Source organism: Natator depressus, chromosome 28 (assembly GCF_965152275.1).
Source record: "Natator depressus isolate rNatDep1 chromosome 28, rNatDep2.hap1, whole genome shotgun sequence".
NCBI classification, from domain to species: domain Eukaryota; kingdom Metazoa; phylum Chordata; order Testudines; family Cheloniidae; genus Natator; species Natator depressus.
Window position 1 is genome coordinate 1,442,165 of NC_134261.1, and position 15,499 is coordinate 1,457,663.

A 15,499-nucleotide genomic window follows, 5' to 3' on the forward strand; every position below is an offset into this window, starting at 1 on the left:
AATGAATTGTTACTCAAAGCTCTGTATTAATATGGCCCGTAAGGAATCGATTTGCCAAAAAAGCATTTCCTGAATCTTTCCTGTTGGCTGTACTCTTACAGACACACTTGCTGACGGGTACTGTGCAATAAATGACCAAAAATAATTGAAACTGGTGTGATTAGATTGTGTTATTTTTGACAGATAAAAGATGCAGAGTTTGAAACTAGGGTGCGCAGAATTGTTACTTTTGGGGGCGCAGAATTCCCCCGGGAGTAATTGGGGCATTTGGGTTTTCTTCCCTAAATATAGCACCGTCCATTGGTCTTTGTCCAACTTCAGTTTGACCCAGTTCTATCCAGATCCCTCTGAATTTTAGCTCCGTCCTCCAAAAAAGCGTTGGCAACACCCCTGTGACGAGTTGGGGCACAGAAACCCCCTTGGGAGCTGCCTCCTAATGTGCTGGGACTACCCCTGAGCCCGTTTTCCCTGCCAGCGTGGGACTTCCGCACCCTGTCTTGTCGAGCCAGACCCGCCCGCCTGCTGCAAACACAGACCCAGGTCTGAACCACGTCCCCCACACGCTGCAGGCTGGGCTGAAAACAGCTTAAGAAATGCTCCAGTCGCCAGCACCCAGATACCCAGCTCCCAGTGGGGTCCCCAAATAAATCTGTTTTACTCGGTATCAAGCTTAGACGGGGTAAACTCATAAATTGTTCGCCCTCTATAACACTGATAGAGAGAGATGCACGGCTGTTTGCTCCCCCGGGTAGTAATACATGCTCTGGGTTAATTAATAAGTAAAAAGTGATTTTATTAAATACACAAAGTGGGATTTCAGTGGTTCCAAGTAATGACACACAGAACAAAGTAAATTACCAAGCAAAATAAAACAAAAACACGCAACTCTAAGCCTAATACAGTAGGAAACTAAATGCAGGGAAATCTCACCCTCAGAGATGTCCCAATGTTCATTCCCGCTGAACATCCGCCCTCCCTCAGAGCAGGGGGGGGCTTTCCTTATCCCCGAACTGGCGGCGTTTGGCTCCAAAATGAGGTCGGGCTGGGAGAGCAGCAGCCGAGAGCAAAATCCTCTCGCTCGTGCAAACCCCATGAGTCCCCGCGACATCTTCCTTGTGCAAAGCAACTGGCGGCCGTCCTGGTGACTCTCGCTTGTGCGAATCAATGTTCACGAGTCCTAGTGACATCTTCCTTGTGCAACGCGCTGGGTGACTCTCACTCATGCAAACCAAGGTTCACGTGGCCCAGTGACTCCCTTGGCGGCCGTCTGGGAGACACTCGCTCGTGCGAATCAGTTTTCACCAGCGCCGCCCCCCTCACTCGGGTCCAGCCAGAACTGCGGCAGGCAGAGATTGTAGAAGGAGGCGGGGTCGAAGGAGGCCAGGCCTTGCCAGTGCACCCACCCCGCCGCCTGCATCCCCTCCCGCCCAAGGCCCCCAGCCCCCCGGTAATAGTGGGGATCCAGCACAAGGAGATGGTGGCCGGCAGGCACGGAGCAGACCCCCAGCAGCCCCTTGGATGAGCTGTCGGCGTCACCCCCCAGCATCACAGGCCCCCCACCTCCCTGGAAATGGGCGTATAAGGCCCCCACCTGCCCCCCCAGCCCGCTCCCCCGGGGGCTGTGCACGATTTTGCACGGCACTCCGAAAAAGTGATCCACGCACAAGGTAGCTTCCACCGTGCCGATCCAGTCCCGGGAGCCGGCGAAGGCCGGGGGTTTGTCCCCCATCTCCACCAGGGCGCGCTGGATGGCAGGCAGGGAGGGGACCGGCCTGGGGGAGACCCCCGGCCCCGCTCCAGCCCCCGCAGCCGCCAGCCAGGAGCAGAGGGTCTGGAGGGTCCGGTAGCCGCAGCCCCAGCCCCGGTCGTCCACCCCGTCACAGCCGTAGTGGTAATGGAGGTAGGAGCCAGAGACCAGAGCGGCCCGTGTTGGGGAGCCCGGGAAGGGGAGGCCCCGGTGAATGTCGGGGAGCAGAGACCTCGGGACGGCCCTGCAGGGAGAGAGAAATTGTATTAGGGCCAGGTGCTGAGATGCAGCCACCTCTGGGGAGGGGTGGTTGGTGACACAGGGACCCCCTGGCCCAGCACCGAGATGCAGCCACCTCTGGGGTGGGTGGGTGTAACCGGTGGGGAACAATCTAAGCCATTGACATTGCAGGGCCGATTGAGCAAGGTCCAGACCCAATCTGGGGGGAAATCACATCTCAACTCTTCTGTGAGCAAGAGGAAGTAATGTAAGGACTCCTGGGTTCTCTCCCCGGCTCTGGGAGGGCAGTGGGGGCTGGTGGTTAGAGCAAGGGGGTCTGGGAGCCAGGACTCCTGGGTTCTCTCCCCGGCTCTGAGAAGGGAATGGGGGCTGGTGGTTAGAGCAGGGGGTCTGGGAGCCAGGACTCCTGGGTTCTCTCCCCGGCTCTGAGAAGGGAATGGGGGCTGGTGGTTAGAGCAGGGGGTCTGGGAGCCAGGACTCCTGGGTTCTCTCCCCGGCTCTGAGAAGGGAATGGGGGCTGGTGGTTAGAGCAGGGGGTCTGGGAGCCAGGACTCCTGGGTTCTCTCTGTAGCAGGGTTGTGGGCGCTGGTGGGTTGAGGCAGTAGAGACAGATTATGCGCCCCCCGCCATGCGCTGAGTTGGGGGTTTCAAAGCAGAAACCCGGCCAGACCTGGCCCAGGCCCCCAGGGGTTAACAGCAGGGAAATGTTCGTGGTTGGGCCCCCCCCTCTTCCGGCATGGGGGGGACTCAGGAGTCCGGGCTCCCCCAGCACCAGCCCCCGCACCCCTCCCAGAGCCGGGGAGAGAACCCAGGAGTCCTGGCTCCCAGCCCCCCTGCTCTAACCCCCCAGCCCCCACTCCCCTCCCAGAGCCGGGGAGAGAACCCAGGAGTCCGGGCTCCCCACTGAAATCTCACCCGGCGCCCTTCATGTGGCTGGTTTTCCAGGGAGCTAGATTCTGCCTACAATTCCCAGCATGCACCGTGCGCCCCCACCCGGAGTTAACTCTTTGGTGACCAGCGGCTTGTGCACAATCAGCCCCATCTCCCAACTCCCAGCCCCCCCCCTCCTCTAACCCCCAGCCCCTTCCCACCCCCCACCCCCGAGCCGGGGTGAGAACCCAGGAGTCCGGGCTCCCAGCCCCCACCCCTGCTCCGACCCACCAGCCCCCACTTCCCTCCCAGAGCCGGGGAGAGAACCCAGGAGTCCTGGCTCCCAGCCCCCTGCTCTGACCCACCAGCCCCCACTGCCCTCCCAGAGCCAGGGAGAGAACCCAGGAGTCCTGGCTCCCAGCCCCACCCCCCCAAAAATCAATCCATAACCACACAGTCACTGGCCACTGTCCTTTTTTGCGTTGTCATTTATTGAGTGCGCTCGTTAAAATACATGTCTAAACATCTCCCCCGACCCACCACTTCCCCCCACCCTCAGTTTACTGTGTTATTACCCCCTCCTCCAGGGGGCGCTGGTCAGTTGTGTTACGTGAGGTATCCCAGAGAGAACTGTTAACCAAATATAGCCTAGTAGCCTAAATAAACTGCATATCCGGGGGGGGGGGGCTGGTTTTGGGGATCCCCCCCGCTTCTGTCCCCCCCTCCAGGGGTTAATCCTGGCTGGGTTAGTTCAGCAGGGCACAAGGTGGCGCCCTTGAGTAGGACACCCAATATTAAGGGTGCTAGACACCCCCCCTCCTCACACAAGATGGGCTGTTGTGGGAGGGGGGACCCCAATGCTGTGCAGTTGGGGGGCCTGGGGCCTCCTCAGAAGAGAGACTGGGGAGCACGGAAGAGGCAAACCCCTCCGAAGGGTTTTTTTGGGGGGGTGTAGGAACAGCTGGGGACCCCACCAGCCCTAGAGAATTTGGGGTGCAGCGATCTGGAGTGCCTGGAAAAAAATGGGGACCCCCCCACCGAGCCCTGAATGAGGTGCAGCGGAAGAATAGGAGATAGTGATTTGGGGCCCCTGGGCAAAAAAGGGGACCCCATCCCAAGCAGTGATGGCAGGAGATTGAATATGTGGGGAGCAGCGATTTGGGGATACTGGGGAAATGGGGACCCCCCCTATAGTGAAGGAATATGGGGTGCATGGATGTGGGGGTACCTGGGAAATTAGGACCCCCTAAACAGTGCAGGAATGTGGGGTGCATTGAATTGGGGGTACATGGGAAATTAGGACCCCCTAAACAGTGCAGGAATGTGGGGTGCATTGATTTGGGGGTACATGGGAACCCCCTACTAAACATGAAGGAATGTGGGGGTGCAGAGGTCATGGGGTACAGCAGAAGCGGAATGAGGGGAAAGGGGTGCCAACAGTTGCGAGGTTGAACACACCCCCCTCCCCGAATTGCAGCTTCAGTTTGGGGGCGGGGGATGGGGAGGGGGTCTCTCCCCCTCCACCCGCTCATTACAGGCACCAGGTTTTGGGGGCTCGAAGGCCGGGCCCCCTCAGCTAATCCCACGGGGTGTGCGTTGCCCGGAGGCCGGAAGTCCCGGCCCGGCGCGGTCTCCAGGAGTTCCCCAGGCCCTCGCCGGGAGCCGGCGAAGACCCCAAAGCCTCCTGCCCCCACTGTCCTCCTCCGGCCCGGCCCCCCTCAGAGCTCGGTGCAGGTGACGGGCGTCAGGCCGTGCACCAGCAGGGTGGGCCCCAAGTCCCGGGTGAGGATCTCCAGCTGCTCCAGGTAGCGCTCGTACGCAGCGGTGTCGGCCGGCGGCCGGGGCAAGTAGAGGAACCGCACGGCCACCTGGCCCCCTTGCTGCAGCACCAGGGCGTTGACGGCCGCCAGGTACTCGTCCGTCACCCGGTGGGCGGCCGGGTTGAGGAAGGGCTCGCCGGCCGCCGGCCGCGGGCCGTGGAGGGCCACCACGTGGTCCCAGGCGACCGCCCGGATGGCGGCCTTGATCCGCAGCTTGCCCAGCAGCTCCTTGAGCTTCTCCTCCTTGGCCACCCAGCCCCGGTCGCCCGACTCCACGCACAGGAAGAGACGGAGCCGGGCGGCCCGCCAGGAGCTGACCATGGTGAGGATGCAGGCCAGCTGCAGCAGGAAGAGGCTGCAGACGTCCACGTAGGCCGGGGTGTCGGGGCGCAGCAGGTTGAGGGGCCACACGTCCACGAAGCACCCCTCGGCCTTGCCGGAGAAGAGCCGCTCCTTGTCCAGCCGCGGGAAGTAGCGGGCCAGACAGACGTTCTTGTGCATCTTGACGGCATCCGAGACGATGGCCACGTACTCGGCCGGCGGCAGGGCCTTGGGGGCGCCGGCCCCGCGCACGGGGGGGAAGTGGGCCTGGAGGGCCGGCTGGTCCACCCCGAAGGGGTCGCGCTCCCGGGCCTGGCTGAAGGCCGGGTGGCGGAGGAACTCGTCGTCGGGCACGCAGGAGTCGTAGAAACCCAGCACCAGGGTGTTGGGCTTCATGCCGCCTGGCGGGGGGGGGAGAAAGAGGGTCAGCGGGGGCGGAGAGGCGGCCACCTCTGGGGCGGGGCGGCTGGTTACCCAGGGACCCCTCGCCCAGCACTGAGAGGCAGCCACCTCTGGGGCGGGGCGGCGGGGGACCCGGGGACCCCTCGCCTGGCGATGAGATGCAGCCACCTCTGGGGCTGGGCAGCTGGTTACCCGGGGACCCCTCGCCCGGCGCTGAGATGCGGCCACCTCTGGGGCGAGGCGGCGGGGGACCCAGGGACGCCTCGCCCGGCGCTAAGATGCGGCCACCTCTGGGGCTGCGTGGCTGGTTACCCGGGGACCCCTCGCCCGGCGCTGAGATGCGGCCACCTCTGGGGCGGGGCGGCGGGGGACCCAGGGACGCCTTGCCCGGCGCTGAGATGCGGCCACCTCTGGGGCGGGGCGGCTGGTTACCCAGGGACCCCTCGCCCAGCACTGAGAGGCAGCCACCTCTGGGGCGGGGCGGCTTGTTACCCAGGGACCCCTCGCCCAGCACTGAGAGGCAGCCACCTCTGGGGCGGGGCGGCTTGTTACCCAGGGACCCCTCGCCCAGCACTGAGAGGCAGCCACCTCTGGGGCGGGGCGGCGGGGGACCCGGGGACCCCTCGCCCGGCGCTGAGATGCGGCCACCTCTGGGGCAAGGCGGCCGGCGACCCAGGGACGCCTCGCCCGGCACTGAGATGCAGCCACCTCTGGGGCGGGGCGGCGGGGGACCCAGGGACGCCTCGCCCGGCGCTGAGATGCGGCCACCTCTGGGGCGGGGCGGCCGGCGACACAGGGACCCCTCGCCCGGCGCCGAGACGCGGCCACCTCTGGGGCAGGGCGGCCGGGTACATCACTCACCGAGCCCTGTGATGCGCAGCAGGTGCTGGGTGCCCTGTCGGACCGACGGCGAGAGGGTCAGATCCACGAACGCCTTGACGTTGAGTTTATCCACCAGGCTGAGCCAGAAGTTGTAGTGAGCTTGGACGGGGTCGGAGGGCATCGTGTCTGGGGGGCAGAAATAGAAGGTAGCCAGGACTCCTGGGTTCTCTCCCCCGCTCCGGGAGGGGGCTAATGGGTTAAGGCAGGGCGGGAGGGTGCTTGGAGCCAGGACTCCTGGGTTCTCTCCCTGGCCCTGGGAGGGCAGTGGGAGCTGGTGGGTTAGAGCAGGTGGGGCTGGGAGCCAGGACTCCTGGGTTCTCTCCCCGGCTCTGGGAGGGGAGTGGGGCTGGTGGGTCAGAGCAGGGGAGGCTGAGAGCCAGGACTCCTGGGTTCCTTCAGAGGGGAGTGGCAAGCGGCCGGACGCCTGGGCCCCTCACCCAGCTCGCCGATCTCCACGTGGCCCAGCACGAAGAGCCCCCCCTTCTTGAGGTCGTTGACGAAGCGGACGAGCTGGGCCCCGCTCCGGGGGTTCGCCACCATGAGCAGCATCTGGGGGCGCCAGAACTTCACGTGCTCCTTGCGCACGTCCAGGAGCAGCAGGTATTTCCGCACCTGGGGGGAGGAAAGGGGAGACACCCCCGATGCTGGGCACAGGCCCCCCAGGAGTCCTACCCCGTCGACTCCGCCCACCACCCCATAGCCCCCCCCATCTTCCTATGGCATGAAGCCAGCCCCCCCACAACCCACAGTGGCCTGCGTCCCGTCCCCGGCTCTTGGGCCACCCCACAGCCCCCCTCCCATCAATCCCCCCACAGCTGACAGACCCTCCCCCTAGTACCGGGGGGGGAGGGGGAAGCGGTGGGCAAGGGGATGGCTGACGGATCCCCCCCCAATCCCAGGTGTGTTGGAGGGGGCGGGATCAGGGAGGGGAGTGGGGAGCTGGTGGGTTAGAGTCGGGGGAGGTGGGAGCCCGGACTCCTGGGTTCTCTCCCGGGCTCTGGGAGGGGAGTGGGGGTTTGGGGGGGGCTGAGAGCCCGGACGCCTGGGTTCTCTCCCGGGCTCTGGGAGGGGAGCGGGGGCAGGGGGGGGGCTGAGAGCCCGGACGCCTGGGTTCTCTCCCGGGCTCTGGGAGGGGAGCGGGGGCAGGGGGGGGCTGAGAGCCCGGACGCCTGGGTTCTCTCCCGGGCTCTGGGAGGGGAGTGGGGGTTTGGGGGGGGGCTGAGAGCCCAGACGCCTGGGTTCTCTCCCGGGCTCTGGGAGGGGAGTGGGGGTTTGGGGGGTCAGAGCAGCGGGGGCTGGGAGCCCGGAAGCTTGGGTTCTCTCCCCGGCTCTGGGAGGGGAGCGGGGGCTGGGGGGGGGGTCAGAGCGGCAGGGGTTGGGAGCCCGGACGCCTGGGTTCTCTCCCCAGTACCTGGTGGAAGATGAGGGCCTGGCTGATGTAGCCCCAGGAGCTGGCGGGCGCCCGCAGGTGGATGGAGCCCAGCAGGGCCAGCATCAGCACCAGGCTGCCCGAGGCGCCCGCCGGGCTGATCAGGAACATCATGAGCAGGCAGCTGGCGATGCCCAGCAGACAGGTGTGCCAGCTGAACAGCTGGAAGGTGGGGCTGGGGGGCGGGGGGAAGAGACGGGGGGGTTACAGACAGGCCCCCCCCCGCCCCACAGACGCCCCTGGGGCCCCCTTCCACCAGGGACGCCCCAAATCCCAGCCCCCTCCCACCCCACAGACACCCCTGGGGCCCCCCTCTGCCAGGGACGCCCCAAATCCCAGCCCCCTCCAGCCCCATAGAGGCCCCCCTCCGCCAGGGATGCCCCAAATCCCAGCCCCACCTGCCCCACAGAGGCCCCCCTCCGCCAGGGACCCCCCAAATCCCAGCCCCCTCCCACCCCATGGATGCCCCGGGGCCCCCCTCCACCAGGGATGCCCCCCTCCACCAGGGATGCCCCAAATCCCAGCTCCCTGGACCCCCCCCCCCCCCAGAGCTCTGAAAACCTGAATTGGATCCTGGCCCCCACCCCGGCAAGTTTTCCCGTGAACCCCCATCCCCGCCTTCCCCGGGCCTGGACACTGCCCCCCCTCAAATCCACTCCCTTTCCCCAGAGCTGCCCCCCCCACCGGAAATTGGGGGCCGAGGCCCACTCCAGCGCCAGGCAGGCCAGGTCGACGGCCGCGTACGCCACCAGGTAGAAGACAGTGACGATCCCGGCGATGGTGTTCAGCTTCCCCGCGAACAGCACCAGCTGGGGGGGGACGAAGAAGGGGGGGTCAGGACGCCTGGGTTCTCTCCCCGGCTCTGGGAGGAGAGTGGGGGCTGGTGGGTTAGAGCAGAGGGGGCTGGGAGCCAGGACGCCTGGGTTCTCTCCCCGGCTGGGGGGGGGGGGGGAGGGGGCTGGTGGGTTAGAGCAGGGGGGCTGGGAGCCAGGACTCCTGGGTTCTTTCCCCAGCTCTGGGAGGGCGGTGGGGGCTGGTGGGTTAGAGCAGGAGGGCTGGGAGCCAGGACGCCTGGGTTCTCCCCTGGCTCTGGGAGGGCATCAGGTTAGAGCAGGGGGTAGGGTGGGGGGGGCACTTACCTGCACCAGGGCCCAGGTGTACAGAACGGCCACCCAGGGGTTCCCCCCCTTGGAGACGATTTTGGCCGGAGCCAGGATGATGCCTGGGGGGGGGAGGAAAGCGCGTGAGAGCGACGGAGGGACCCGAGTCGGGAGGCTGGGGGGTCCCCTCGGGACAGGCCGGGGGGGCTCACCGAACAGGTCGTCCTTGGCCAGCGCATGCAGGATGCGGGAGGCCCCGATGAGGGAGCTCATGGAGGCCGAGAGGGACGCGGCGTAAACCCCGACCAGCACCAGGGGCGGCCACAGGTTGATGGACCGGAAGAAGCCGTAGTCTTCCTTCAGCAGTGTCCTGGAAAAGGGGCGGAGCCAGGCCTTGAGCCCCGCCCACCCACCGCCACCCAGCTCCCCTCGGCAGGCCTTGTCCCTGCCCCTTGCCCATTCCCCCTCCTCTTAGTCTGGCCCTGAAAGCCACGCCCCCTCTGCAAGCCACGCCCATTTCAAGGAGCTCAGTGCCTGAACCCCACCTCTCATACTGGCCCTGAGCCACGCCCCCTCCCTATAAACCACGCCCCTCCCATAAGCCACACCCACTTCAACTAGCTCTCTGCCTGAACCCCACCTCAGCCCCCTAGCCCCACCCATCCATAGCCCCCGCCCCTTCGCCCCACCCTCTGCACATGAACTGTGCCCTGAGCCCAGCCCCCCAGCCCGCCTCTTAGCCCAGCCCTATTTCATTAGCCACGCCCCCTGTCAATTCCCCCCCCCCCGCCACTCCATCCCCGATAGCCCTGCCTCCACCTTCATCTTCCCTCCCACCGTGACCGCAGCCCTGAAGCTCTGCCCATCCCCACCCCCTTGGCCCGCCTCCTGCTCTCCTAGCCCCACCCCCTGCTCCCTTAGCTCCGCCCCATTCACCAGCTCCTCCTTTAGCCCCGCCCTTATGCTTTTAGCCCCTCCCCTTGGTGCCAACAGCAGGGTGTCCTCTAACCCCCCCCCCCCATCCATCCCTGCCCCCGCTCACCTCTCACAGGTGAAGCTGGTCATGAGGAAGAGGAGGAAGTAGATGATGAAGGTGTAAACCACAGCGATGATGGTGCCCTTGGGGATGGAGCTGCTGGCGTTCCTCAACTCCCCTGCAACGGCAGCCCAGCGCCGGGATGGGACCCAGGAGTCCTGGCCCCCAGCCCCCCCCGCTCTAACCCACCAGTCCCCCTTCCCCTCCCAGAGCCGGGGATAGGACCCAGGAGTCCTGGCTGCCAGCCCCCCCTGCTCTAACCCACCAGCCCCCAGGAGAGAACCCAGGAGTCCTGGCTCCCAGCCCCCCCCCCCACTCTAACCCACCAGCCCCCACTCCCCTCCCAGAGCCAGGAGAGAACCCAGGAGTCCTGGCTCCCAGCTCCCCCCGCTCTAACCCACCAGCCCCCACTCCCCTCCCAGCGCCGGGGATGGGACCCAGGCGTCCGGGCTCACCCGACATGTTGGACCCGGCCATGATCCCGGTGCAGCCGTTGAACATGACGGCGAAGACGGTGGCGAACGTCATGACGTTGTTGGTGGTGTAATCGCGGGAGTACATGGCTGGGGGGGGGGGGGGGGGACGGACACACGACAAGTGACTGGGGGGGGGTGTCGTTCCCCCTTCCCCACGGACCCCTCCCCTCTGCCTGCTGGGACCCCCCCTCCATACGCCCCTTTCCTGGGGGTGCCAGGCCTTGTCCCCACCGATCCCATCATCTCCCCACAACCCCCTACACCCCCCCAGTGTTTGCTCCACACCCCCTGCTGTCCCATCCCCCCCACCCCCCCGAACACCCCCCACTGCCCCCACCCCTCCCTTTCTCCTCTGGCCCCGCCCCACATCCCCGCCCCATCCCCAGCCCTCCAACCACCCCTCAAGAGCCCCCCCACTCAACACCCCCCCAACCCCTGCTTTGCCCCCCACCCCTCCCTTTCTCCCTCTGGCCCCCCATCTCAAGTACCCCCCACCTCTGTGCCAATCCCCACCCCTCCCTTTCTCCCTCTAACTCCGCCCACATCGCCACCCCACCCCCCGGCACATCCCCAGCCCTCCAACCACCCCTCAAGAGCCCCCTCCCCAAAACGCCCACTCGACACCCCCTTCCCCTGCTTTGCCCCCCCACCCCTCCCTTTCTCCCTCTGCCCCCCACATCTCCAGTCCCCTCATGTCTGTGACCCCCACTCCTCAACCACCAGCCCCCAGTCCACTCCCCTCCCAGCGCAAGGGAGAGAACCCAGGAGTCCTGGCTCCCAGCCCCCAGCTATAACCCACCAGCCCTCACTGCCCTCCCAGAGCCGGGGAGAGAACCCCCCCCAAAAAACCTCCTTCCCCAGAACGCCCCACCCCCCCGTTCAACACCCCCATCCCCTGCTTGGCTACCCCACCCATCCCTTTCTCCCTCTGGCCCCCCATCTCCAGTCTCCCCACCTCTGTGACCCCCAGTCCTCAACCCACCAGCTCCCAGTCCACTCCCCTCCCAGAGCCGGGGAGAGAACCCAGGAGTCCTGGCTCCCAATCCCCCCTTGCTCTGACCCACCAGCCCCCACTCCCCTCCCAGAGCCAGGGAGAGAACCCAGGAGTCCTGGCTCCCAGCCCCGCTTGCTCTGACCCACCAGCCCCCACTCCCCTCACAGAGCCGGGGAGAGAACCCAGGCGTCCTGGCTCCCAGCCCCCCTTGCTCCGCCGCCCCCGCTCACCGGGCAGGTTGGCCCGCAGGGTGGCCAGGCGGAAGCCGGTGAAGCTGGCGTTGACGGTGTGGTTGGCGTCGCGGGCCACGGGCACCTGGCGGGGCCCCACGGCCACGAAGCTGACAAAAATGTCCAGCAGCACCAGGTTGACCACCAGGAAGATGAGGAAGGCGGCCCGGGCGTAGATCCGGGCCCCCACCAGGCAGACCAGCAGGCAGAGCAGGAGGACCACCGAGCCGTAGAGGAAGCTGTAGAAGTAGCCCTGGGGCAGGGCGCGGGCGCCGGGGGGGTCCGTCCCGTCTGCAAGGGGGGCTCTCTCAGGACTGGCGAGAACCCAGGCGTCCGGGCTCCCACCCCCGCCCCAAGGCCCCACTCTGCTCCGCTCCCAGCACTGGGGAGAGAACCCAGGAGTCCTGGCTCCCAGCCCCACCTGCTCTAACCCACCAGCCCCCGCTCCCCTCCCAGAGCCAGGGAGAGAACCCAGGAGTCCTGACTCCCAGGGGCCCCTGCTCCCGTCCCAGAACCGGGACAGAACCCAGGAGTCCTGACTCCCAGCCCCGCCGCTGTCACCCACCAGCCCCCACGCCTCTCCCAGAGCCAGGGAGAGAACCCAGGCATCCGGGCTCCCACCCCCGCCCCGAGGCCCCACTCCGCTCCCAGCACTGGGGAGAGAACCCAGGAGTCCTGGCTTCCAGCCCCCCGGCTCCCGTCCCAGAACCGGGGAGAGAACCCAGGAGTCCTGGCTCCCAGCCCCCCTGCTCTCACCCACCAGCCCCCGCTCCCCTCCCAGAGCCGGGGAGAGAACCCAGGCGTCCGGGCCTACCTGCCCCAAAGACGTCCAGCACGGCCTCCACCAGCCCCAGGATGTAGACCCCACAGGCGCAGACGTTGGCCAGGTAGAACATAAGCCCGATGCTGCCCCCAAACTCGGGGCCCAGCGTCCGCGAGATCATGACTGGGGGGGGGGCAGTTAAGGAAGCACCATAGAGAGACACCCCCCCACACACAGAGCCCATTCCCCCGCAGACAACGCCTACACTGCCCCCCAGACAGCCCCCCACGTGCCCCTATATCCGATCCCCCGATCCCCCAGTCTCCCCCAAAGATCCTCTCCATAAAGAGATCTCCTGACAGCCCCCCACCCGCTGCTCCCTACAGCCCCTGCCCCCCAAGACAGCCCCCCATATCCCCGTGTCTCCCCCACAGACCCCCTCCATAAACAGATCTCTCGAGACCCCCTCACCCACTGCTCCCCACAGCCCCTGCCCCCCATAGAGACAGCTCCCCATATTCCCTTATCCCTCCCCCAGACCCCCCAGTGTCTCCCCCAAAGACCCCCTCCATAAAGAGATCTCCCGACACCCCCCACCCACTGCTCCCCACAGCCCCTGCCCCCCAAAGACCCCCTCCATAAACAGATCTCCCGACTCCCCCCCTCCACCCCAGCTCCCCTCCAACTGCCCCCCACACCTCCTGCCCCCCAAGACAGCCCCCCATATTCCCTCAGCCCCCTAATCCCAGTGTCACCCCCAAAAAACCCCTACACAAACAGATCTCCTGACACCCTTCACCCACACCCCAGCCCCCCTCCTACTGATCCCCAGAGACAGCCCCCCCATATTCCCTCGCCCCTCCCTAAGGCCCCCCAGTGTCTCCCCCACAGACCCCCTCCATAAAGAGACCTCCTGACATCCCCGCATCCACTGCTCCCTACAGCCGCTGCCCCCCCAGAGACAGCCCCCCATATTCCCTCAGCCCCCTAATCCCAGTGTCACCCCCAAAAAACCCTTACACAAACAGATCTCCTGACACCCCCCCCCCCCCGCACCCGCCATCCCCATTGGCTGAAGGATACAGTAGGCCCCACCCCCCTGGATGGCCCCATTGGTGCAGATGGCGCAGACGGACAGGACGGTCAGCAGGATGATGACGTAGGCCACCACCAGCATGAGCAGCGACTGCAGGAACCCGGCGTGCCCCACCACGAACCCTAGGGGGCGACAGAGAGGGGCCGCGGGTCAGGCGTGAGGGGCCCCGGGCAGAGCTGGGGTGCGGGGAGCCCAGGGGTCTATTCTCCAGGTAGGTTCCCGGACTGGGCCCATCCCCACGGCCTCGGGGCGCGCCTCCCGGCCACGCGTTAACCTCCTCCGATGGACGTCGGGCCACCTTTCACTCATCTGCCACTCATTACAACGGGGGAAGTTGGCTTTCGGCGCCCGTAAGGGGGTAAATATGCAGCCGCCGGCCACCCAGGGGAACTCCCCGCCCCATGAGTTTGCTGGAACCAAACTTTCCCTGCAGTTGCACCACCAGACCCAGACAAAGCAGCCGCCAGTTGCAGCAAGGAGCTGGCCAAACAGCTGGGTCGGAGGAGGAGCGGGGGTAAGTATGGACCAACCCCACCCCCCGTTAGCTGGTGGAGCTCCCTGCCGCATGATTTTGGCTGGAAATAGCCAGTGGAACTCCCTGCCACAGTATTTTGGCTGGAAATCAATCCCGCAACCATGGGGGATGGAGCTTTGCTGGTATTCCTAGGGGCGGCGATTTCCCTAGGGGTATGGGGGGGGGAATCCCAAACAGGGGGTCACTCACCCACACGCATGAAGACAACGATGCTGAACATCGACAGGACGGTGGGCACCACGACGCCAAAGAAGGTGGAGAGCCGGCTGGCTGGGTCGGGGTGTGGGGTGCCCGCGGCGCCCCCCCCCACGAGGGGGGCCTCCTCCTGGGCCCGACTCCCTGGCATCTCCCCCTCGTCCACCACACTGAAGAGCCGGTAGCTCAGGAGGGGGGAGCTCTCGGTGGACATGGCAGGGGGGCCCGGTCACCCTGGGGGGGGGGGGAGGGGGAACGGAGGGGTTCAGCCAGGGACCCCTCATTATCACCTGTCCCTCCCCCCACAGAGCCCCCACCCCAAATTCCCTCCCCCAGCACCTCCAAATTCCCTCCCCTAGCCCCCCACCCTCTCCCCACCCCAAATTCCCTCCCCAGATCCCCCCCAACCCCACTCACCTGCTCTCTGCTCCAAGTTCCCAGCCCCTCCCCCACTTTCTCCCCAGCCCCCCCAACTCCCTTCCCCCCAGGCACCCCTGCAATCCCTCCGCCCCTCCCCATCAGCTCCCCAGACCCTCCCCGCAAATTCCCTGCCCCTCCCCCCAGCCTCACCTGCAACACCCCCCAGCTCCCCCCCCACACACCCCACAACCATGAATCAAGTTAATAGAAGACCCCCTGATTTCAAATCTGCATCAGAGACAACCCCCCCCAAAAAGAGCTAGAAAAACAGGGGTCAAGCCCCCCCTCCACTTCCTGCCTCTGCCATGCGGCGGGGCCGGCTTTGAAGCTGCCTGCAGGCGCCTCCAAAAGAAAATGGGGGGTGAACCCTAAAAACCCCACCCAGCTTCTTTGAATTAACAGGAGGGGGAAAAGGATCCGTAGGTCTGGGCCCTCAAAATCCAGCCTCCCCTCCCATCGCAGAGATGGGGGTACAGGGTGACACCCCTGTTCTCGGTCCCTCTTCTGGAAAAACAGGGGGGTGAAGAGAGTTTAAAAGTCAAATTGAGGGGAACACAAGACGCCACAGATTCGAGGCCAGGGGGTTGCTTAAGGGGTGCAAAGAGGAGCTGGGTAATATTTTGGGGGGGCACAGCTAGACCCCCAAAAGGACCCCTAGGAGAATCACTGGTAGGTCAAAGCCAGAGCTGACAGATAATGGGTCTCAGAAATCCTGGGGTCACAGAGTAGAGTAAACAGGGGGATCAGCCCCCTACTCTCCACCAAGGGGGTCCCCAAGTTCTGGAGGACCAAGCTCACCAGATACAGGCTACAGCAGTGGGTCAGGCTCCCCCCTAGGGTGCGGGAAAAGGGGGAAAGGTGAGGCCGGAGGACTTTATAGAGGGGGGAAGGTTAGTTATAGACAGGTGTGGGAGGGGGGATGGGGGCGGGACTTAGCCACCAG

The 15,499-nt window shown here is 65.6% G+C and overlaps 2 protein-coding genes across 2 annotated transcripts; both read right to left on the bottom strand.

Annotated features, from left to right (window-relative positions):
- Positions 1 to 863: 863 nt before the first annotated feature.
- On the bottom strand, positions 864 to 2,943 carry UFSP1 (UFM1 specific peptidase 1). Its single transcript, XM_074941210.1, has 2 exons — positions 2,903 to 2,943; positions 864 to 1,991 (listed from the first exon to the last, which is right to left on the bottom strand). Exons 1-2 carry the CDS (start codon positions 2,914 to 2,916, stop codon positions 1,292 to 1,294), a joined length of 714 nt encoding a protein of 237 aa, XP_074797311.1. The 5' UTR covers positions 2,917 to 2,943; the 3' UTR covers positions 864 to 1,291.
- Positions 2,944 to 4,343: 1,400 nt separating this feature from the next.
- On the bottom strand, positions 4,344 to 14,350 carry SLC12A9 (solute carrier family 12 member 9). Its single transcript, XM_074941477.1, has 13 exons — positions 14,131 to 14,350; positions 13,394 to 13,528; positions 12,362 to 12,493; positions 11,548 to 11,838; positions 10,303 to 10,410; positions 9,854 to 9,965; positions 9,024 to 9,181; positions 8,851 to 8,933; positions 8,396 to 8,520; positions 7,694 to 7,886; positions 6,720 to 6,894; positions 6,262 to 6,408; positions 4,344 to 5,399 (listed from the first exon to the last, which is right to left on the bottom strand). Exons 1-13 carry the CDS (start codon positions 14,348 to 14,350, stop codon positions 4,576 to 4,578), a joined length of 2,703 nt encoding a protein of 900 aa, XP_074797578.1. The 3' UTR covers positions 4,344 to 4,575.
- Between the last annotated feature and the right edge of the window lie 1,149 nt (positions 14,351 to 15,499).

What these genes read in the sequence shown, in the direction of transcription:
- SLC12A9 (XM_074941477.1), bottom strand. Translation starts at nt 14,350, where the DNA reads ATGTCCACCGAGAGCTCCCCCCTCCTGAGCTACCGGCTCTTCAGTGTG. An exon ending in GCTGGACGTCTTTGGGGCAG is followed by an intron (nt 11,839 to 12,361) that starts GTAGGCCCGGAC and finishes CCCCCCTTGCAG; the next exon opens with ACGGGACGGACCCCCCCGGC. An exon ending in CGTGGAGATCGGCGAGCTGG is followed by an intron (nt 6,409 to 6,719) that starts GTGAGGGGCCCA and finishes TCTGCCCCCCAG; the next exon opens with ACACGATGCCCTCCGACCCC.